The sequence below is a fragment of the Heterocephalus glaber genome, unplaced genomic scaffold (genome assembly GCF_053883595.1).
Source record: "Heterocephalus glaber isolate CG9 unplaced genomic scaffold, H.glaber_assembly_v1.0 deba00001457, whole genome shotgun sequence".
Classification (NCBI taxonomy): Eukaryota; Metazoa; Chordata; class Mammalia; order Rodentia; family Bathyergidae; genus Heterocephalus; species Heterocephalus glaber.
In genome coordinates, this window is record NW_028258305.1 from 7,929,154 (window position 1) to 7,953,322 (window position 24,169).

Sequence of the window (24,169 nt, forward strand, 5' to 3'; positions counted from 1 at the left end):
AATCCCCAACCTGCAACTATACTACAAAGCTACTGTCATAAAAACAGCATGGTACTGGCAAAGAAACAGACCTGAGGACCAGTGGAATAGATTAGAAGATGCAGAAACAACGCCAGACACACTCAGCCATCTGATCTTCGATAAAGGAGCCAAACACCCTCACCAGAGGAAAGATAGCCTCTTTAATAAATGGTGCTGGAGAAATTGGGCTTCAACTTGCCAAAGATTCAAACTAGACCTATATCTCTCACCATGTACTAAACTAAAATCAAAATGGATTAAAGATCTAAATATTAAAATAGAAACTCTGAACCAGTTGGAACAGAGGTTAGGTAGAACCCTTGAAGACATCGGTGTAGGAAAAGATTTTATGCACAAAACCTCAGTTGCCCGTGAACTAGCACAAACAATCAACAAGTGGGATCTCTTCTTATTAAAAAGCTTCTGCACAGCAAGAGAAACCACCAGCAGTGTGAAGAGACAACCCACAATGTGGGAAAAAATCTTCACCTGCTCTTCCTCAGACAAAGGTCTACTATCTCGAATCTATAAAGAACTTAAAAAGATCAGACCTCCCAAATTTAAAGACCCAATCCAAAAATGGGCATCTGAAATGAACAGACATTTCTCAGATAAAGAAGTAGAAATAGCGAATAAATACATGAAAAAATGTTCAACATCACTGGTCATTCGAGAGATGCAAATGAAAACAACACTGAGATTCCACTTCACTCCAGAAAGAATGGCTGCTATCATGAAATCAACCAATAACAAATGCTGGTGGGGCTGTGGGGAAAGAGGAACCCTGCTCCACTGCTGGTGGGAGTGTAGACTGGTGCAACCACTGTGGAAATCAGTATGGAGATACCTCAAAGAACTAGGACTGGAAGTCCCATTTGACCCTGCTATTCCACTGCTGGGGATCTTCCCCACAGAATTAAAAGAATCATACCACAGTGATATATGTGCACCCATGTTCATAGCAGCACAGTTTGTGATAGGTAAAACTTGGAAACAGCCCAAATGCCCATCAACTGGAGACTGGATAAAGAAAATGTGGTTTTTTTACAAAATGGAGTACTACTCAGCCATAAAAAACGAGAAATTAGAGACATTTATAGCTAAGTGGATACACATTGAGGCAATACTCTTAAGTGAAATAAGTAGGACACACATGTGTAAATACCGAATAGTTTCTCTAATGTGAGAAACTGAAAGTGTAAATAAGGACTAAATGTATAATAGGTAATGTGAAATAGGAAGAAAAGGGGCAAAGGGGAAGGAAGTGGGAGGGCTAGGGGAAAGGATAGAAGGGAATGGGATTAATATGAGAAAATGGAAAAATAGGAACAAAATCTTTGTAAATAGGGAGGACTGGAGGGGTTGAAGGGAGGGCTGGGCAAGGGTGAAAAATAAGAACCAAGAGAGACTATGTAAAGGCGCAAATTTCCAATGATGAATGTCATTATATTGTATACTTAAAATGTACCAATGATTAGAATGAATAATTGATAATGTAAAATAGGAAGAAAAGGTCCAAAGGGGTAGGGGTAGTGGGAGGGGCAGGGGAAAGGAAAGAAGGGAAAGGAAAAAATGCTGAGAAATGGAAAAAATGGAAAGTCTTTGTAAATAGGGAAGGGTGGAGGGTGTGAAGGGAGGGCTAGGAATGGGGAAAAAATAAGAACCAAGATGCATTATATAAAGGTACAATTCCTAATGAGAAATGTAATTGTGTTGTATACCTACAATGTACTAATAAAAGAATTTAACACAAAAAAAAAAAGTAAAGAAACCACTGTATACTGGTGAAGTAACAAACATAATATCTTACCATTATCTGAAACCAATTGGTCATGGTTACTATTTGATGTCAAACAAAAGATGAATCCAGAGAACAACATGGATGACTGAAAGTGCCTGGTACCATGAACTGTACATGATGTGATTAGAAATGTGGTGAAACTTTACATTTTAAAAAATTAGTACTGTGAAAGTCACAGTACCATTAGTCCCCTTCAAAATATTCCTGCTCACTTTAAACACATTTACCTCATCATTCTTGTTACTCTCTGAAGCAGTTCTGAAAGTCCTCTCTCATGAGTGTTTTAAGTTGAGATATCATGGGTGCCTCCATATTCTGAATCATTTCAAAATATTTACCTTTCATGGCCATTTTGACCTTGGGGAAGAGGCAGAAGTCACACAGTGCCAGATCTGGTAGATGACACACAGTAAAGTTTTTGTTGTTGTTGTTGTTATTGATGTTTTTTATTGTTGTTATTGTTTTTTTTTAGATAGGGTCCCACTATGTAGCCCAGGCTAGCCTTGAAATCCTCCTGCCTCATCCTCCCAAGTAGATGGGATTACAAGCATGCACCACTATGCCTGGCTTCATTGGATCTTTGAAAAGAATAGCCAGTTGTCATGGTGCACACCTGTAATCACAGCTACTTGGGAAGCTGAGGCAGGATTGGAAGCTCAAGGCCAGTCTGGGCAATTTAGCAAGACCCTGTTTCAAAAAGTAAAATAAAAAAGGGCTTGGATATAGCTGAGTGGGTAGAGTGTCCTTGGGTTTGATCCCCAGGACTGGAGGGGGGGGGTATGCAAAAATTTAAAACAACAAAATTAACTTGAGATCTCGTATGGTAAAGTAAAATAAAATTTTCAGCAACATAGTTCAAAGTACCTTCATCTTTGATCCCATTTGGTCTTTTCAATATTTTCAAAAAAGTACAATTGGGTTGATGTATTTTTATGCTTAATTTTGTATGCAAAGTAAAATATCTATGATACTTTTCTCTTTTCGAGAAACTAATTCTGTTGAGTTCATATCTATGACAGTCAGGTTTTGTAACATACTTTTCTATTTGTTACTGTATAGTAGACAGTTTTCATGTTTAAAAAAATAATTTATGTTCCTTTCTCAGTTTACCACCAAGAGTTGTGCAAATGAAAGTTGAATTAGGCTTCAGGACCTTGTTATTTGTATGTATGATTATGGTCCTGTTTGAAAATTTTTTGATAGGATATTGAGCTTGAAAATTTAAGCTTTATCATTACTTCTTTGATTCTGGAAATAAGAAAAGCTTTCAAAATGATTCCAAGCACTCATTATGTAGGCTAAATGAGTTTATTGTGTTAACTGTTAAGATTATTGCTGATTTCCACTAATGGGTTATTGATCAACTATAAATGACATCTTCTACCAAGCCTAACACATCTTTTTGTGGGTTGGCCTGCCCTCTAACTTCAGGAATCATAGTTCCATATTTTGAGTTACAAGATTTCGAGAGGGAATCTAAAAAGTGTACTGGATTTTTCTGTAAAGAAAGCACAGAACCATGTTTCTGACATTATTTTCCCCCAGTACCAGGAATTGTACTCAGGACCATTTCTGACATTTTTGACATTTCTAAGTGATAAGATTACTCAAAACAGATGTACCATATAATAGCATACAATATACTTTTACATTATACTGGACAGTGATCTCCATGTAATGTGATTCTAAGTGGCTGGTTGCAGAATTTTCTCTTTGTACAAACTGTTTAAAATGAGATCCTTTAAGCATTTCTTGGAAGAAGAATCTATAAGTCTCTTTTCTTCCAAAGAGTAATAGGAAATCTTATAAATCAATTTTATTTTCCTTTTTTGACAATAAAAATACCCCACCAGCTAGCCTTTTCAAGCCTAAGGTGACTACCTTAATATATACTGCTTTGAGTCTTCTAGAAGTCTAAACTGTAAGATTTTTGTTTGTTTTGTTTGTTAGAGTAAGGATTTATCAGCTGTATCTTATATACAGATATAAATTTTCATTCATTCATTAATCCAACAGATACTTATTGACCATAACACCTATAGAATACGGATCACATAAGAGAATATGAATCCACATGATGCAGAAGTTTACCACTTACATGAAGAGGAAAGATCTTGTCTTTTATTCTATTTTATTTATTTATTTATTTTTGGGGGGTATCGGGGATTGAACTCGGATCCTTGCACTTGCACAGCAGGTGGTGAAACCACTGAGCTAAATCCCTGGCTCCTTGTTTTGTTTTTTTGAGACAGGGTTTTACTATGTATTTCAGGCTGTCTTTGAACTAACCACGTAGCCCACACTGGCCTGAACCCATGGCGATCCTCCTGCCTCAGCCTCGCAAATGCACGGTTTATAGGCATGGGCCACCATGCCTGCCTTAGAAAGACCCTGTTTAGAGGCCCAAGATTTAGCTCAGTGGTGCTGCTGCCTGCCTTGCAAGGGCAAAGTCCCGAGTTCAATCCCTGGTACAAAAAAAAAAAAAAAAAAAGAGAAAGACCCTGTTTTTTGTTTTTGTTTTCGTTTTTGAAAAAGATAATGTTGGGCCAGGAATTTAGCTCAGTGGTGTCAAGCTGCCTGCCTTGCAAGTGCAAGGACCCAAGTTTGATCCCTGGTACCAAAAAAAAAAAAAAAGATAGTGTTCTAGCTTCCTGAGTTAACCTTGTGTATTTGCTGTATGCCAGTTATTCCCACAGTATAAATTCTTTGGCCACAGCCTTCAACAACCAAGGAAGTGATGTTGTGCACAAGACCTTAGGGATGAAGAACATGAGTTCTTTTGGGCCAATAAAAGCAAATTCTCTCATGCCCTCCTACCAAGAACTTCCTGAGAGTCTTCCCATTGTCCTCTTAGATCTGCATGTGATTCTTTATCTAGATTCTAGGACAGGCAGAATTTATATTTGAAGCCCCATTTACTTCACCCTCTCTCACTAGTTCTTTCTCTCTCTGTCTCTGTCTCTCTGTCTCTCTCCAGTTTTGGGGGTTCAAACCTAGAGCCCCACACATGCTAGGTAGGGGCTTCTCCACTGAGCTACAACCCCATTTTCCTTAGGTCCCTTTATTGGTCCTGTTTTCCTCCTTAAGCCACCCTTTCCCCCAACCCTTCCCTTCACCTCTCAAGAAATATGCACTCACTAAGCTTCAATGTCTGAAAGCACTTGTCTCACCATTCATTTTGAAGAAAAACTGGAAGGGAGAAGTAACTACTCCATCCTCACTTTTGCTCCTCTAAAGGCAGATCAGAAGGTGATTCTTCTAAGACTGGCCCCTACTGGCCTTGGGCTGCCTAGGGTCCTTTGGGGCCTCTCTGGAGAGAACTGCACTTGAGGGACAGAGGAAACCCTGTTCTTCTCTTCTCAGTCCCAGCCTACAGAAAAGACACTCACATCTCCTACCTTTAGGAATCAGCTGGAGTTCAGGTATCCCTGCTAGGCTCCTTAACAGAAATAACAGTAGGCTTGGAGCCCAAACAGGCTGCAGCCTACATTCTCCTGAGGTAACAGGTATAAGTGAACTCTTTTGATGGAAAGATGCTGAAGACCTATTTGAACATCTAACTGCCCCAGGCTGTTCTATCAAGCTTACAGGGATTAGGTTTGTATCTTTGTATTTTTAAATTTTAATATAATGTAATTAGATATTAATAAAGAAAATATAAAAAGCACTCTTTTTACTTCTATGAAAAATAAAGCAAAGTTTCATAACAAAATAATTAGAAAATAACAATAGTTAATATCTCTGTGTTGTGATCTTAAAAGAATGGCCAAAATGTTACTTAGAGTACAAGTCATAGACAAAAAAGCCTCTCTTACAAAGAAGAAGAAACAAGCAAAAGGACAAAACTTTCTTTTCAATGAACATTGAGAAACTAGTATTAGGCCTGGGATGTAGCTCAGTGGTACCACATCTGCCTGGCAAATGCAAGGTCCTGAATTTGACCTTTGATACAGGAAAAAAAAGAGAAACTAGTATAAATGAAATAAATTGGCATGTATCTTAAATTTTTTTTTTTTTTTGGTACTGGGGATGGAACTCGGGACCTTGGGCTTGCGAGGCAGGCGCCGGAACCACTGAGCTAAATCCCTGGCCCTTAAAATATTTTTGAAACAACAGAAAGATAATTTTCTAGCTATTCCTCAGACAAAGTATTAACATCTAGACTATATAAAGAACTAAAAAAAATTAGACATCCTCAAATAAAAGACCCAATCAAAAACTGGGCAACCAAAATGAAAAGACACTTTTCAGAACAAGTATAAATAGTCAATAAGTAAAATGTTCAACATTGCTGACCATTAGAGAAATGCAAATTAGAACTACATCTTACCATCTAAGAGATACCATTGCACCCCAGAAAGAATGGTTATCATCAAAAAAATCAAATAATAACAAATGCTGGCATGGGGAAAAAGGAATTCTTCTACATTATTGGTGGGAATATAAACTAGTACAACCACTATGGAAATCAATATGAAGATTCCTCAAAAAAACTAAAAATAGAAATTCCATTTGACCCAGCTCTCCCCTTTATAGGTATCTTCCTCCTCCCCCTGTACCAGGCATTGAACTCAGGAACTTGCACTTGCCAGAAGGTACGGCACCACTAAGCTACACCCTCGGCCCCTTCTAGTTTTCTTCCCAAAGAGTTAAAGTCATCATTTTACAGGGATACATTCTTAGCTATGTTTATAGATGCACAATTTATAACAGTTAGATTGTGGAAACATTATATGTCCATCAACAAATGAATGGATAAAGGAAATGTGGTATTTACATACAATGGAGTATTACTCTGCCATAAAGAAAGATAAACTTGAGGCATTCATAGACAAATGCATGCAATTTAAGAACATAATGTTAAGTAAAATAAGTGACACACAAGCTTAAATATCTCATGGTGTCTCTTATATGAAAATCCGCCCCCTCTGCAGCATCAGAGCTGATACCTGACAAATCCTACTGAGATGGTTAAAGGAAAGGTTTCATTCACTTGCCTCTAGGTTTTTCTAGCCATAAGCACAAATTCACTAGAAAATCAAAGTCCACTGTGGACTATACTGGATTTTGCAAATGCTAGAAAAGGCAGAGCACCTTGAGAGTTCTCTGAATCCCTGAACTAATCTGTATAGTGGCCTCTGACCCACACTCCTTCCAACCTGTAAACTGAAACCTTTGTATATGACAGGGAAATTTGCATCCTGGTGACTTAGAAATAAGCCAGAACTACATTGAGGTCATTCATGACTCCCCTTTTGCTTTGCTGTAACTTCCTTGAATTGAGCCTATTGATCTATCCACAAAGATGATGCTTCTGCCTGGCAGAATACAAATGCACATGGGAAATGAAGTTTGTGATATTCACTGTCTCCTGCACTGTTTCCGGTCTCCTCAGTCTGGCATGCCTGTAGGCTTGTTTAGTCTCAGCCTCCTGGACATGGTGCCCTGATACTCCTGCCTCCCGACCTGGGACTGCACACTCCTCCAGCCGAGGTGGCCCTACTGCTTCAGTGTCTCTACTCTGCCTCAGCCCCAGCTTCACGCACCCTTGCCTACTTTACTTAGTCACTCTGTACACTCCTTCTCTTCCCAGATTCACTGTGAAACCCTTGTTGGGGAATTCTGTTGTTACCCAGTAGAGAAAGAAATATTGCTTGTCATAGTACAGACAATCTGGAAAGAAAAGGCTTCGTGGTGTGTTCCGATGAGAACAGAAATTATACTTAGGTTTTACACAAACCTATGGTTAAATTATTAAACTACTTTCACTATGTCCTTTGGTTTAATTTGACCTACATAAGAAAGATTTAAATATTTTCAAATGCTTCAGCTTTTACTGTCAGAATAGGTTAAAAAATAATTAAAATGCTTTTTATATAGTGTCCAACAGGCTAGATAGATATCAGCATGCAAAGAAAAGTATCATGGAAACTTTATTGCAATAAATCAGGAAAATATCATTTTAGTTTGAATTTATGAAGTTATACATTCTCTGTATTCATGATGTTTTAATACAGGTAAAATTTCTATGTATGTAAGGATGTTTAAAATCCTTTTTACTTTATTAGCTATTGAAACATTAAAAAAAATTTATGTGCTTTGGCCTTATTTTTTTTTTTAACTTCTGATTGTCTCTCTACATAAAGTATCTGGCAAATAGTAGAGTTATAGCTGGGGATTTAGCTCAGTGGTTCCATTGGCTGCCTTGAAAGCAGAAGGACCCACGTTCAATCCCCGGTACCAAAAAAAAAAAAAAAAATAGTAGTTATAAATGGTAAATTCAGAATATTTTCTTATAAACTATGACTACTTGATTTCCTACAGGTTATTTTTTTTTTTTCCTACAGGTTATTTTATCCCGGTTGAAAAAAATGTGTCTAAGATGCAGAGCCTTGTAAAGAAACCCCTTTGATGGCCTCTAAAATGTTTTCTTCTTTGCAGTGTAGAGTGAGAATTTTCAGTGACATGTTCAATTTTAAGAGTCTCTCTTCTGCCTTTCCAATTTTCCCAAACTGAGAAGGAAGAGGAATTGGAAGAATGAACACGTCTATACAAATAAAAACATTTACATACCTGAAATTGAACAATTACTATAAAAGGAGCTTGTAGAGAAGAATATTATAATTTTATACACACACATTTCATAGATAGATGGCATATAGCCACATCTATAGAGGATTAGAGTTACTGACATATGGGGCTGGGGATTTAGCTCAGTGGTTCTGCCGCCTCCCTCGAAAGTGGAAGAACACAAGTTCAATCCCTGGTACCAAAAAAAAAAAGAAAGTTAAGAATTACTGACATAGTGACTGTAAGGGTTCATATACTTGCATTTTTAACTTCATTTTTAATGTTAAAAGTGGTTTAAACTAGGTGTGGTGATGCACACCTGTAATCCCAGCACTTGGGAGGCTGAGGCTGAGGCAGCAGGATCACTCAGAGTTGGAGGCCAGCCTGGGCTCCATAGTGAATTCAAGGCCAGCCTGAACTACATAGTGAGACCCTGTGTCAAAAAAAAGAAAGAAAGAAAAAGAAAAAAGTGGTTTGAAGCTAGGTGTGGTGGCATATGCCTATCTCTGGGAGGCTGAGGCAGCATGATCACAAGTTGGCAATTTAGGGAGACCTTATCTCAAAATTTAAAAAAAACTCAGAAGGTGCTAGGGGTCTAGCTCAGTGAAGGCTCTACTTTAACTCCCAGTCCCCACGCCCACAAAAAAAGTGGCTTGAATAATTATTCATTTGAAAATCTTCAGATACTAGTTACATTTAAATTTTGTTTGTTGTTGGTAGTGGTGTTGGTTTGGTGGTGCAGAGAATCAAATCTAGGATTTTCACACATGCAAAGCAGGCATTCTATCACTGAGCTACATCGTCAGCCCAAATTCTAGTTACATAACAAATAAAGAGTTGCATTGGCAAACCACGGAAGACCCTCCTCCTCCTTTTTTTTTTTTTTTTTTTTTTGAGATAGGGTCTCACTATGTAATCCTAGCACTTGGGAGGCTGAGGCAAGAGGATCGCCAGGATTTCAAGGCCACTTGGGCTATATAGTGAGATCAAGGCCAGCATGGACTACATACTGAGACCCTGTGTCAAACAAACAAACAAAAAGACCTCATTAAAAAAAAAAAAGAAGACCCCAGTATAGCTACATGTTGCAGTCCTTCAAGACACGGTATTTCTTTCTTTTCTTCCTCCAATATTCTAGAATTTATTTTCAAATGGAAAAGAATATGAACTAAGAAGTTTTATTCTTTTTAGGGAACTTCCTTACACTTCATGCATTTTATCAATCTATTTTTATGAGGATATCTTTGTATTCTTTTCACTTTATTTTCAAATACTTAAACTTTGTGTATCTATTTCCTCCCTTTTTTTTCCCCTTAGTTTTTTGAGACAAGGTCTTGCCATGCAGTTCAGGCTGGGTTTAAACTATGTAGCCAAGGCTGGCCTCGATGACAATTGTTTTGCCTCAGTCTCCCAAGTGCTGGGATTACAAGCATGAAGTATCACGCCCAGCCAATTCCCCCATTTTAAACTCACTGGATTGCTGTGAAATTCAATGATTTTTTTTTTTTTTAAGAGGAATTCAGTGGTGCTGCAGCTACCTGGCAAGTGCAAGGTTCTGAGTTCGATTCCCAGTACTGAGGTGGGGGGGGGAGACAGTTTATTTGAAGGTGGGGAAAGGAGAGAGAGAGAGCAGACTTGGCAGACAGCTACCCCGGAGGACTTGGGAGTATCTGAAAGTGAATAACTCAATGGTTTATTGCCACAAAGTGCTCAGAAAAAGTTCCTGGCACATTGTAACAAATGTTGGCCACTATTATACTTGTTTTTATTATTACCTCCACCTTCTAATGTGCCTGGGTTTATACCATAAAACTATCTGCTGTTTGATCCAACGGTCTCCATAACCATGCAGAAATTCACTTAAAAGTGTTTAAATATAATAGCACCTGAAGGCAAAGTGAAATACTTAATTTTTCTATTAATGCATTTACAAAGCTAATTTGATCTCTTCAGAGAGGAATTTTTTTATGCTCTAGAAATATATTTAAAAACTCCTCCCAGGAGAAAAGAATCACAAATTACAAAGTATGCCAAAATAAATTTTTTCACAAGCCCAGAAAGAAACTTGTACATAGCACACACCCAAAACTTAATTTTTGTGTCTTCTCAACTTCTTAAAGAATCTGTCCTCATCTCACCTAACACACACCACAGAAGCACTTTAGTAGCAGGGATGGCAAACCTTTTAGAGTTTTCAGTGATAACAAATAGTCGGCTGCGGCACAAGTGCCATAGGTGTGGCACCAATGGTAGTGCCTTACTTAAAGTATGATCTTCAGACTATCTGTATTAACAGGGCCTGCAAGCTTATTAGAGATGTAGAATTTCAGATCCTGCCCAGACCTGCTGAATCAGAATGTGCATTTCCATAGGCTTCTTGGGTGATTCCTATTTATAGTTAAGTTTGAAAAACACTAATCTTATTGAGCTCCAGCTTTCTCGTTTTCCTCTTTTGGGCCAGGATAACTTGAAACATTTTATTTCTCAATCCCTACACTATTGATGTGTTGAGCTGAATAATTCTTTGTTGTAAGGGCTTGTCCTATGCACTGAAAGATGTTCTGCAGTCTCTCTGGCCTCTACCCATTAGATGTCAGTAGGACCTTCCCCTCAACCAATTGTGACAATAAAAAATGTGTCCATGTTAGTCATTATTATACTTGTTTCTTATTACCTTCACCTCCTAAACTACCTGCAATGGACTTTGTTTGATTCTGGCATTGGCTGACAATGTTGTTTTGTCAGACAGTGCTTGGTTACTAAACTTCAATGGGGGCAAAATGCTATCTGTTGAGAACCACTGAAATAGGTTCACTAACTTTACCAGGGTCATCCTTTCTTCTAAAGTCAGAACACCTGCCAAGCATGGTGGTACATACCTGCAACCCCAGCACTCCAGTGGCCAAGGCAAGAGGATCACTGTGATTTTGAGGCCACTACTTAGTGAGGCTAAAAACAAACAAACAAACAAAAATCAGAGTACCTAATAGAACAGTTTTTAAAGGAGGTGAAAGAATGTTCCCACAAGGATTTGAGAAGAGTTTTCCATGAAGATGGAAAACCAAAACCCTTGGGTCAGGGGCAGATTTGATACAGTATTACTTACAGTGAAGGGCTAGGACTAGCTCATCCTTGATCCTGGGGGTTAAATATTCAAGAATTTTGCAAGCTGGTCCTCAAACAGTAATTATTTTATTTATTTATTTTATTTTCGGTACTGGGGATGGAACTCAGGACCTTTCACTTGCCAGGCAGGTGCTGTGCCATTGAGCTACATGTTTAGGCCCCAGACATTATTTTTAAAATTAACATATATAAATTCACTATCAAATCATTTAAAAGAAAGGTAATACTCAAAATTCATAACTTCTTAATTATATTATCCTTATTATCTGTGCCCTTGAGGTTTTTTATATCAATGGTACGTACATGAAGTAGTATATAATGGTGGGCTACTATAAATCTCTACAACTCTACAATCTGTGACATCAGTTGCTTGAAATTTTCCATGGTAGTACATATAACATGGAAGTCAACTAAAATTCAGGACTTTTACTCTGGAGTGCTCATTGAAAACATTTATCATCACACCACTGTGTTTAAGACCATCAGGTAGTTTAGTTGTGGTCAGAGTTGAGTGAACTGGAGGCAATGGAGTTAAAGGAGTAAATGGAATACGATGGGGCACATCTAAGGCTTTATGTCATTTCAAATGCTTTGGCTTAATCTTTTTTTCAGTGCTAGGGCTTGAACCCAAAGTCTTGAGCATGGTTAGCCAGTGCTGTGCTGAGTTCTAGCTCCAACCCCGTGTTTTGGCTCTTAGGTCCGCAGATTTACTTAGATTTCCCTATCCATATCTTGTTCTAGGGTTTGAAATGTTTGATTCTAACCAATGAAGGTAAAGAAAAAGTATTAGACACATAATACATCAGACCTGTATTCTGAATTTTATCTTGAAAATATAGTGATCAAACATAATTATCTGCTCTTGTCACTTCTTTTTTTGGTACCAGGGATCAAACTTGGGACCCTGCGCTTGTGAGACAGGTGGCGGAACCACTGAGCTAAATCCTCAGCCCTCTTGTCACTTCTGAATAAATTTACACAGAATTCTTCTGCACTAACTCTAGACAAAATGAATGGGCCAGATATTTGCAATTGTTTCACCAAGATCAGACAGACAGGACCACTGTAGGATATGATTTAAAGATGAGCTAAAAGAAAAAGCCAAAGGGAGTGGCAAAATGAGACTGGATTTTACAATCCACACAGTGCCTCATGGGTTACAGTTTCCTAACATCCATCTGATCTTTAACTCCAATTTGTGAGCCAACCATGGAGAATATCAGACTCATTATAAACAGGTAAGAAGGAAAGTGATGCTCAAATAGGTGAACACATTCTGAGCAAAGCCAAGTCTTAACTGCCAGTTGGTTTTTATTCTTACTCTTCTGCCATCCAAAAAAAAAATTAGCATGGCCTGATCCAAGAGCTAAAAAATGGGGGAAGAGGCTTTTAAAAAATAGGACATCTCTAAGTAGGCGCAGTGGCTCATTCCTGAAATCTCAGCTACTTAGGAGGCTTTGGCAGAAGGATCATAAATTCCAGGCCGAGCCACTTAAGGAGAGGAGACTCCTTCTCAAGACAAAAAGTAAAAAGGTCTGGGGATACAACTCAGTCATACAGCACCCTAGGGTTTAATCCCAAGGGGGTCAAAATAGTAAGCTCCTACTCTGGTAATTGAATGTAAATATTACAAATGATGAGTATATACCATGTCTCATATACATTATGTAATGGCTAATAGTATTCAGTTAAGCGATGAATAAACATCTTAGGTCTGAAAAGTCATCCAACATCATTTTGGTATATCTAAGCATTGTTATTGGGCTTTTCTTCGTTGGAGGCAGAGGTTACCCTTAAGTGGTGGTTTGGTGCTAACCACTGTCCAATATGAGTGAAGATTTGCTGAAAAAACCTGTGATTTCGTAAACTGTTTATCCGCCTCTTGGTGGCACAATATGCCTAGCAAATTTTGGTGGGCTGTTTGCTCTCATCGAAGCAAGAACACTCTGCAAAGCCGATTGGGAGGACACTTTGGGACAAACGAGACAACCTTGTGAAAGGCCATGCGCGTGACTTTCATGGCAAATACTACTTGGTGGTGGTGAAGCACGTGAAGAGCAGCTAAATTGAAAAGCAAAACTGAGACCGTGGCAGATGAAGGGCACCAGGTGGGAAGCAGCTGGGATTCGAGCTTACAAAAGTAAAGAACACACGAGTTGTTAAACCACTAACAGGGATTATAAGTGCTTTAGTTTTTAAGAAGGGTTGGTTGTTGAAGCAAACTCTAGCCCGGGAAGACAGAGTTAAAATGTTAAGGAGACTTGACGAGTAGCTATTTGGATACCTTTTCGAGAACTCTGAGATCACGAGGTGCCAGGACAGCACGCCCCGCATGCTGTTCTCTTCCCCGGATATCCTCCTCCCCTACTCCCGGGCCCCAATCCCAGGCCGCGAAAAAGGATCGGAGGTCCGGGGCCTACAATTCACCTCCAATGTGTTCTTCTCCTTCAGGTACCCACTCCACCCCCCAATTTACAAACAACTGAGTGTGCCTTCCCTTTCCCACGCGCAGCCTCCCTTCGAGGGGCGGATCCTGGTCCCGGCGGGCTCAGCCCTCTGCAGGTTGGCGGGAGCCGGCAGAGGCGGGCGAGCGCGGGTCGAGAGAAGCCGAGAGCCAGCCGCCGCGCGCCGCGCTCAAACTCGCGCCGCCAGTCGCTCACGAGCTGCGCCTCACCCTCTCGTCACCAAAGGCGCCTAGCCAATGAGCGAGCCGGAAAGGCCCGGCCTGAGAGCTAAGCGATGGGAGGGGGAGAGGGGAAGGGAAGTCGGGGGCGGGCTGCGTTTGATTGACAGCTCATTTGAGCCAATCCTCCTTGCGGCTTCTCTTCGCTCTCTGGTCAGCTCTGTTCGCGGTCCCACCTCCTCTTTCACCCCCCCTCCCCATTCTTTTTCGACCCGCCCCATCTCCCCTCCCCCACTCTGCGGGCAAATCGCTGCTGGAAAGAGGCGGGGGCCGAAGCGGCAGGCTCCTGTGGAGACTTGAGGTAGGATTGACAGATGTTCGAGCCAATAAAATATAGGCTGATGGCACGGCTATGGCTGGAACCGGCCAATAGGCTGACGGGCTGGGGGCGGAGGCCCAGGTTCCAAACGCTCCGCGGCGCCATGGGCTGAAAACTCAACCGAGATGGAATCTCCCAGTCTGAACCGGTTTCAACCGGTTCCGAGTTTGAGGCACTAGGAGGAGGGGGAGAAGCGGCTGCGGCGTCCGCGGCAGGAGCAGCGGGAGCTACAGCATCAGCAAGAGCAACAGTAGCTACAGCCCCGGCGGTGGTGCCTGTTCCAGTCTTTGCTGCTGCAGTCCGTGCATCCACCCAGAGGGGGAGGGGGGAACCACCAGTCGCTGAGGAGAGAGAGAAGGGGGGAAAGTTTAGGCGAGCCTGGGTGGGGGGGCCCGGCACCGGAGCCGCGTGAGAGAGGGAGCCGTGTTTTGGTAGGGGGGAGTCGGACTGCAACTGGTAGCAGAGCGTCCCCCCGACGTGTGGACTCTACACCTCTACTCTTGCCGCTCCTGCTGCCGCCTGTGGCTTAGGGTCCCCCTGGGGCTGAATCTTTGGGACTTGACCCCGTTCCCCTCCCCCTTTCCTCCCCAGCCGGGCGGGAGGATTTACTCCTCAGATTATTATTCCTCTTCCTTTTTTGGGGGGGGGCGGTGGGTGTGTGTGTTGGGGGGGAGGTGTCCTTGGAATAGTAAATATTGAGCTTTTATTTTTTTGCCCTTCTCCGTTTTTAAATTTTTTTTAAGGTGGGAAAACTGTGAAACCCACCTTGATTTCCTCCCCTTTCTCCCTTCCCCACCTTCCCTCGCCCTAATCCCCGACAAGGAAGGAAGAAGCAGTTGGTCCGATTTCTGGGTAAGTCGGCTGTCTGTTCGGGGCCGAGGATCGGGCGGCGGCGCGGCCGGGCGGGAGAGGCCGGCGTGGGGCGCGGCGGCCTGGGAGACGACGGCGGCGGGCGCGCAGGGCCCACGGCCGAGCCTGCGATTGAATGGAGCCGGGTCTGCTGCCCGGGGGATGGAGGCGGCCGCGGGAAGAGAGCACTTGCTGGGTCATTGGCGTGTGCGGGTGGTGGTGGTGGAAGGCAAGGAGCGTGGTAGTGAATTGGGGCCCCCTCCGTGGGAGTGAAAGGGCTTCCCCACCCCATTGGGCTGGGGAGAAGTTGAGGTGCTTTCAGCAACATATCTAAATTATTGGGAGTGGAAGTTTCCAGAAATGTTTAGTGCAGCAGCATTGAAACGTCCGCCTGCATCACGTGGCCCCCACGGTGGAGAGCTTGGGATGGGGGAGGGAGGGGCTGCCGAGTCCCTGTTCTTGCTGCAAGGAAACTCGGGTTGCTTTTTTTTTTTTTTTTTTTTTTTTAAAGCAGAGCAGCATGAGAAATAGGAAAGATGAGTTAATTTTTCAGGGATCTGCAAATGGGGCGCCGTATTGTAGTTTCTTTTCAGGGATTTGAGTGTGTTAAGTTGGTCCAGTCATTTATTGCTGGCAGTGTACCGGAGATGATGCCAGAATCCTGCCTTCATTCTGGTGTCTCTGGAGTTTGGGGTGGAGGGAAGGAAGTGGTGTAGTAGAGGAAACATTAAGTACTTGGCCGCCTGTGATCTCGCAGGGGCCATGCTGCATTGAGAATGGGGCGGTGAACTTAAGGCTCCTGGTCTAAATGCCTCCTCCAAGTATGGGCGGGGTAAAGGCGTGCTCCTGTGTGCTATAGTTAGAAGAGCTGCAAATCGGTTCTGGTGGGAAGCGAGAGGAGGGCGGGCTCTAGTGAGGTGTGTTTCTACTGAATGAAGCGGGCGTTTGCCCACACAACTAAGTAGCAGTCTTTTGCCTTGAAAAGAGACCTGCTATTTCATTTAATATGAAGCTAACATTAAAAGCAACGGTTGTGATTTTTTGGTTTTTGGATAGGCACTGGTAGTGGTTAGGTGCTTGCCCCTTTAGTTTCAGGTGGCAGTTTTGGTAATCACTTGTAGCGTCACCACACTAATAGGTAGTTCCTAATATATGAGCAGTCTAGCGCGTGGATTTTAGCATTGAGACGGCCTAGTGAGAAAAATGGTTCGTAGTTACACCTCTCCTGCTGTGGCTCTTTGCCTGTTGGCTATCTTGAGCGTATGGGACACTGCTGATACTGGAAACAATGTTTTGGAAGCTGTTTGATTTGGGGGACTAAATGTGCTTGGCATTGACCACAAATCCGCCATTTTTGTAGTACATACAATTCAAGAATAGGTAGGTCATATCTAAGGTAACTTAATTCTGAGGATGGTACACTACTGTGTTTAAACCCTTCTGTTCTAAATCTGATTTTTCACATGAATCTAGCACGGAGAACTCTTAGGGATAGCGTGGCTTGAAAGAAACTTTGCAATTTATTAATCCTTTTTTCTTTGAGGTATAAATTACAGCAGGAGAAAGATTCACTTAATTTTTAACCAAATATATCGAAAACTAGATACTGTACATAGATCTTGGTGCTTATTGGGGATTGCTTTTTAAGATTTACAATCTTTATGGCACTTGAAGGTAGAGGAAAATTTGCATCTTTATTTGTGGAATATAGTAGTATTTAGATCTAAGGTTTTTGTTTTGTGTGACATGTTCTGTTTTTAAAACCATGTTTAATACCTGATAAAATTTGTTGGAGTCTTTGTAAGTAATGGACTGAAAGTCTTTAGAGAAGTTTAAAAAAACTTCTATTCATAATTTTAAAAATCTTTATTTATTTATTTATATTTTGAGACAGGTTCTCCCTTTGTAGTTTAGGCTGCCTCTAAAGTCACGGTGTAGCCCAGGCTGTCCTCGAAGTCACAGTGATCCTCCTGCCTCAGCCTCCTGAGTGCTGGGATTACAGGCGTGCCAATCCACGGCCCTTCAAATTTTGTTTCTTGAGACATCCTCAAGTTCAGTAGTTCATCCTGAGTGCTGGGATTATAGGTGTGCCCATGCCTCCTAGGACTTTTTTTAGACTGCTGTAGAACAGCTAAGAAATAGACTTTTTTCCTATCAAGCTGCTTTGTCCAAAGAATGTAATCAAAATAACCATTAATTTCCTGATCCTGAGAGGGTTTTTTTTTAAGGGGGAGAAGTGGAGATGACCATCTGACCTTGATGTAATAACACTTTTTTGTAGGGGATTTCATGGGTGAGTTTCACGGTGTTCTGAATCTCTTCAGTTATACACAGAATTGTAAGTTTTTAAAATTGGGCTACAGTCTGTGGTGTCCCTCTGAATCTATGGCATCTTGACCCGGGAAAGTTCAAGAACTACTGATTCAACCAGTCAGAATTGAGTGGAATTGGCTTTGGAGAAATAGCAGAGAGAAGATCTTGGCGATTGTGGGCAACTAAAAGTGTGTTTGTGTACTAGCATCTATCTTAGGGTTGGAATCTTCTTGGAAGGAGACATTACATATAACCGATAGGTCTTGACAAGTGTGTTTATTTGAGGTGAAGTAGCTTTTCTTTTTGTGTGTTGGTGTTTGTTATGTTATTATAGAATTTGTTTTTATTTAGAGGTTGGCTAGCTTTTACCTTGCTAGCAAATAACCTGAAAAGTTTTTAAAATCTTGTTTGGGAGCCCAGAGACACTTGTAATCCCAGCATTTAGGAGGCTGAAAGGAGAACTCCAAATTCAAGACCAGGCTGGAATACAGAACAAACTTTGTCTCACAAACAAAAACAGAAATTCAAGTAATATGTATGCTTGTAAAGTAATTTTAATTCTGAAAATTCATTGGGGTGGAAAGAAACATTTGATGGTTTGAGTGCAAGAACTGAATTCTGTAGAGGTTAAAAACACTAAGGAAAGTCAAATGGGTCCTACTAATGCAGTTGTGGAGTAGCTAAATAACTTTTGTTCTTTTTTTTTTTTTAAACTTTTGTTCTTATTACCAGTTGTTTGTAGTAATTAGGTAAAAGTCTGTAGAGTCCTCTAATTTAAAAATATGTAAGAACATGGTTGAAGTAAAATAAAGTTGAAAGTTTTTAAGTGATAATATCAAAATTTCACAGGCAGCTTCAGTTTTTTTTTCCCTTGCCTTTCAGTAATCTATGCCAGCAATTATGACAATGTTAGCAGACCATGCAGCTCGTCAGCTGCTTGATTTCAGCCAGAAGTTGGATATCAACCTTTTAGACAATGTGGTGAATTGCTTATACCATGGAGAAGGAGCCCAGGTAAAGTAGCTGACCAAAATTGTATAACATTATTGAAATGTAACATAGTTCTTGGGTAAATTATCACCTTTTAAAAAGCTATGCCATAGTTTATATGATTTACTGTAATGAGAATTGGTCTTGAAAAAGAAATTGCATTGTGTTTGATGTGGTTAAGAGTGAGATCCTTTGGGATATTGTGCTTGCTCTTTAATGAAAGAACCCAATGTATAAAATGTTTTGATAGGTAGTAGAGGTTATATGTACTTTGTATATTTAATGTTTTGAGTTAATACAATTCTATTTTTAGACACTTCAATTGCATAAGTGCTTCATGGATATGCCTGTTTAAATAAAACTCCAGTAGGGCTAGGGATGTAGCTCAGTGGCACCACACCTGCCTTGCCAGGCACAAGGTTCTGAGTTCCATCCCCGGTACCACAAAAAAAAAAAAAACAACTCTAGTAAGACCCAATATATATATTTTTGTGGGAGGGGTACCAGGAATCGAACTCGGGGCCTCATACTTGCCAGGCACTGTGTCACTGCGCTACATTCCTGGCCCAGTACCCAGTGTTTTTTACATTACTTGAATTTTGCACCCTTGGTGGTATTGCCTTGTTTTGATCATTAGGTTTTTGTTTTGTTTTGTTTTTTTACTCAAAAGTGAGACAGGAATTTGTGTAAATTGTATATGATAAAGTAGGCACGTTTGACTCTTTACCTTGTGGAACTAAACGGTTTTGATGAGTACAGTTTGGTCAAAAAAATTTTTTTAATGTGACGTGACAGACATTTAATGGTAGGTTTTGTTAGATAGGAAGTTATTTATATTGCCAAGGTACTTACATTTGCATAGTTAAAAGACCTTGGGTACTGTTGTACTTTAGAAATTTGAAAGATGATAATACTTTTTTATATGTAGTCCAGAAAGAATGATGTATAAATGTTTTTGATCCTACAGTAATGATTTTATTGCAATAAAGAGAAATTTTATAAGGAGAAAGGATCATGGATGTTGTAAGAGTAAAGTTATTTTGGCCTGACATGGTGGTACATGCCTGTAATGTGGCTACCCTGGAGGTTGACACAGTAGGATCATAAGTTCAAGGCCAGCTGGGCAACTTAGTGAGCCCCCCTGTCTCATAGTAAAAAGAGCTGGGGATATGGTTCAGTGGTACAACACCCCTGAGTTTGGTCCACAATGCAGCAAAAACTGAAACAAAAAGCTGCAGTGATTCTGTTAGTCCAAGTTTATACTCTAGGGGCTTTTGATCAGTATGTTCTGATTTCCAGAAGCATTTCTGAAAAGAATATTCCTTCAGCATGTATATACTTTTCCTCTTTTGCTATGTATTCAGGATGGAGCTTTAAGCTTCATTTCTGCCAGTGTGGATGAATTTTAAGCAGCTGCTTTTGAAAAGAAATAATGAAAGTAATACTGAAAAGCATGAAGTAAGGTTTGGGTCAGCTTTGAATATACTAATGGAAACACAGGTCTGTAGCAATTAAGAACATGATCATTTAATTGATTCAACTGCTAATACTGTTGAATCTTCCCTTTTCTTAATCAAGTTAAAAATATCTAAAAGTATGAGTGAATCAACATAGACCAGTGTTGTTCCAAACTTGTAACAGAATTAAGTCATGCTTTTCATCAAAAATAAATTGTGCCAGGGATTTAGCTCAGTGGTGCCGCCGCCTGCCTCACAGGAGCAAGGACCTGAGTTCAATCCCTGGCACCAAAAAAAAAATATTGAAGTTCAGGTTGGTGGTACACCATATCTGTAATCTCTGCACTTTTGGAGGCTAAGGCAGGGGGATCAAAAGTTTTGAGTAATTTACTTAGGATGAAGGATCTTTAGCAAGACCACCGTCTCAAAAAACAAAAGTTTGGGGATATCCAGCATGAAGGCCTGGATTCAATCCTGGTACTACCAAAAAAAAAAACATAGGTATATGTGTATGTGTGTATGTATATTGTGTGTGTATGTGTGTATATAGTATGTATGTATATATAGTGTGTGTATATATATAACACAGTAATACTGTTTTGTTTTGTTTTTTTAGTAATACTGCTTTTAATAGTGTTTCAAAGTATTAAGAGCTTTCAGTAGTTTACTTTAAAGTTGACTTAATGAAAAGTAGATTTAGAAAAATGCTTCCACATTGCAATTTTTTTATCATAGCAATAAGTTGGCTTTCCCAAAAATAGATGGATTTTACGTCTAATTCTATTATGTGACAAAAATCAGTTGCATAAATAATCAGTAAACTATTACATAACAAATGAGGAAAGTGAGGTTTAGAGTTTTAAGACAGTGAAGAATTCCTTTTAGCTACTAAGAGTCCCGTCTTTAAAGTTGTAGTTCATCTCTTTAGGGGCCTTTTTTCAAAGAACAAAAGAATAGAGAACTGTAGTGGAAAATATGTTTTTAGGGTTAAATATCTTAATTTGCTTCCTGGAATTTCTCTAGTCATTACTCTAGAGTCTTATGTTCAAGTGTTACCTTGCAAGAGACTGGAAGGTTAGTAATGAGTTTGGAAAACACGTAATACCTTCCATCGTATATAAAAAACCTCTAGAAAGGTACATTTAGAAGTATAATGAAAAAGATTTAGCGTGGTATGGTTTCTTAAAATTTGTTTTTTGCTGTTTTGCTTTTTTTGGCTAATCTCAAAATAAGTGATAGTAACTGCAACTTAAATTTATTACGTTAATTAAAGTCAGCTATAGGAAGCCTGCTGTTTTTTTTAATCCCATTCCCCTCAAGCCCCTTCCCCTCCCCATGTACAAAAGCTTTGAGGAAGCCTAATGTTTTTAAACGATGAAATAACTTTAGAAATTGTATCTTTTTTTATAATTGTAGACAGCTTTTGTCTAGATGTATAATATAGTAGGATATTTAGCACTGTAATGTTAGGACTACCTTATGTTACAAGCACTTTTCTATTTTTAGCCAAGTGTAGTACCAAAAAGTGAAAAAGAAGATAAGAGAAAGAGTTGGATATTTGCCCTAATACTGTGTTAGTGTCCTGAACTCTATTGCTTAGCAACTAAAAGGCTTTTACCGTTCAGTTAGTAGCACAGGGAGATGTTAGATTTTTTTTCTCCCTCTTTTTAGTTTCTTTTTGAGTCTTTTATTTTGAATCCCCTACTGGGATTTTAGGATAATAAAAGAATATTATAAAGATGGTGGGAGTAAGCAAAGAAAATACTAGAAATAACGAGAGAATAAAGTTACAGCTAGGGAAGGACATACTGTATACAGAGTCTGAAATGAATGGTATAGGAAATACTTTTATGTGCAAGTTCACATCTCTAGTTAGATATGAATAACTAGATGTTGTCAGTATTAAAATTCTGAAGTGTGCTTTGGCTCTGGGTAACTTTCATATTATTACTGCTTACGTCTTTTATGAGGTGGGAGGGTTTCCTGAGGATGAAACCCAGAGGGCTCTACCATTGAGCTACATTCCCAGCTCTTTTATTTTATGAGACAGGGTCTCACCAAGTTGCCCAGATGGAACACAAACTTGCAGTCCCCTTGCTTCAGCCTTCCTCAGTGATGGAATTGCAGCTGGGCACCACTGTGCTCAGCTCCTCTCATTTCACATGACATAACAACTTCTTATGGCTGCCAGTCTGTTAATGAACCAAATTTTAAAATGTGTATAATTGGATTTTTAAAGCTTACACTTTAATGACAAACTTCCGACCCCAGTTCCTTCCAGTGGAATGCAAGCAACTGATTTCCTTCTTTCTGGAGGGGGTTTGGTTTGGTTCGGTTTGGTAGGGTTTTAAAAAATTTTTTTTGGTACCAGGGATCAAACTCAGGACCTTGCGCTTGCAACGCAGGCATTGGCACCACTGAGCTAAATCCCTGGCCCCAGTTCGGTAGTTTTTGAGACAGACTTTGTTTTTTGAGACAGGGTCTCACTATGTAGTTCAGGTTGGCCTTGAACTCATTAGGTATCCCAAAATGGCCTTGGAGCAGTCCTTGTGCCTCAGCCTACCCAGTGCTGGGATTACAGGTGTGTGCCACCAACCTGGTTTGAGACAGGTCTTGGTATGCAGTGCAGGCTGCCCTTGAATTCATTTTGTGGTCCAGGCTGGCCTTGAACTTGAGGCAGTCCACGTGCCTTAGCCTCTTAAGTGCCTGTGCTACAGGCCACCATGCCGAGCTCTCTAAAAGTTTGTAAGCAACCAATGCTTGAATAATAGGATAATCATGAATGTGATTGTATTTGCTATTTGAGGAAAAGATCATTGTTAACATCAAAGCCAACATAAGCATAGTGTTTTTTTTGAAGATTGAATAAAAGCCAAGCTCATGATTATGAGGAGTCTATCAAAGATAAAGAGAATGCGTCCTGTAACTTTTTTGATGCTTTCTTGTTTATAACCCTCAGAATTAAACTTTGATCAAGTAAAGAGACTGGCAATTGGTAATTGAAAACTCACTAGAGATTGAACCTAAGGCTTTGTACATGAGTAACATTTTAAAACCATCGAACTTTAAATTTTGTTTGCAAGTTTTGATAGAAATAGGAAGGATCTAGTTGAGCTACAAAAAGCTCTTTTAAAGGTGAAAATATTGAGCTGTTGCTGATTTAAATAAGAAAGGAGTTGACGCGGTGACACACACCCAAATCCCAGCACTCAGGAGGTTGAGTCAGAATCAACAAGAGTTCAAAGCTAGCCTGAAGTACAGGCTACCCCCCCAAAAATTTGGAAGAATTTAAAAAGCTTTAGGTATGAGTTCAACCCCTGGTACCCAAGGGGCGGGGGGAAGCTTTAGGTAAAATGTGTTTATATGAAAAGGTTATAATTAAAGTGAAGAAGCTGGCTGAATCTTAGAAATGATGGAAATGAAATTGTAGAGAAATTCTATACACTTAATATATACTTTGGTAATCAGGTAACAATTGTTTATGAAATTCATATACATGCCTTGGAAATACAGACCCTTCTTGAAAGTGAATACCTCTTAAGGGAAGAAAATGGCATTAGGGAAAAGTAGATGAGTTTCATTAGTGTCTTACTTAGTTGCTTTTCTTGTTGATGAGACAAAATGCCCCTCACTCAAAGTTAAAGGAGTTTGTAGAGGTTTCTGTTCATAGTTGGCTGGCTTCAAGAGTGGCAGAAGGGCATCTTAGGAGAAACAGTTCATGGCAGGCAGAAGGCAGCAAGGTAGCAAGCAGCATGTGACCAGCAACAACCCTCTTTCTGTCCCTTATATTTTATCCAGACTACATGCCCTTATGGCAGGTAGCACTCAGACCCATTGAGAGCCTTTCCATTATGCACTCCTAGAACTGTGCCAAACCAATTAGTGGACTAATTTAGTAATCACACACCCTTGATCCCAGCATTACACACATTAGATCCTGCCACCTCTGAAAGGCCCCACCTATGACTGCATGAAACTGGGGGAACACCTAAATACAGGCCATAACAGTTATACTGGGGATCGAACTCAGGACCTTGCGC

At 40.1% G+C, this 24,169-nt stretch overlaps 1 protein-coding gene and 1 long non-coding RNA gene across 2 annotated transcripts in view; one reads left to right on the top strand and one right to left on the bottom strand.

Annotated features, from left to right (window-relative positions):
• LOC147826939 (uncharacterized) overlaps positions 1 to 14,427 on the bottom strand; it is a 35,457-nt gene extending 21,030 nt beyond the window's left edge. Inside the window, exon 1 of the long non-coding RNA XR_015452965.1 lies at positions 13,803 to 14,427. This is a non-coding gene — a long non-coding RNA (uncharacterized LOC147826939). The remainder of the gene's footprint in view (positions 1 to 13,802) is intronic.
• A 158-nt stretch (positions 14,428 to 14,585) lies between these two features.
• The window catches only part of Xpo1 (exportin 1), a 48,620-nt gene continuing 39,036 nt past the window's right edge, over positions 14,586 to 24,169 (top strand). Inside the window, exons 1-2 of the mRNA XM_004867232.3 lie at positions 14,586 to 15,372; positions 18,565 to 18,696. Coding sequence (XP_004867289.1) covers positions 18,571 to 18,696 — 126 coding nt within the window. The 5' untranslated portion in view covers positions 14,586 to 15,372; positions 18,565 to 18,570. The remainder of the gene's footprint in view (positions 15,373 to 18,564; positions 18,697 to 24,169) is intronic.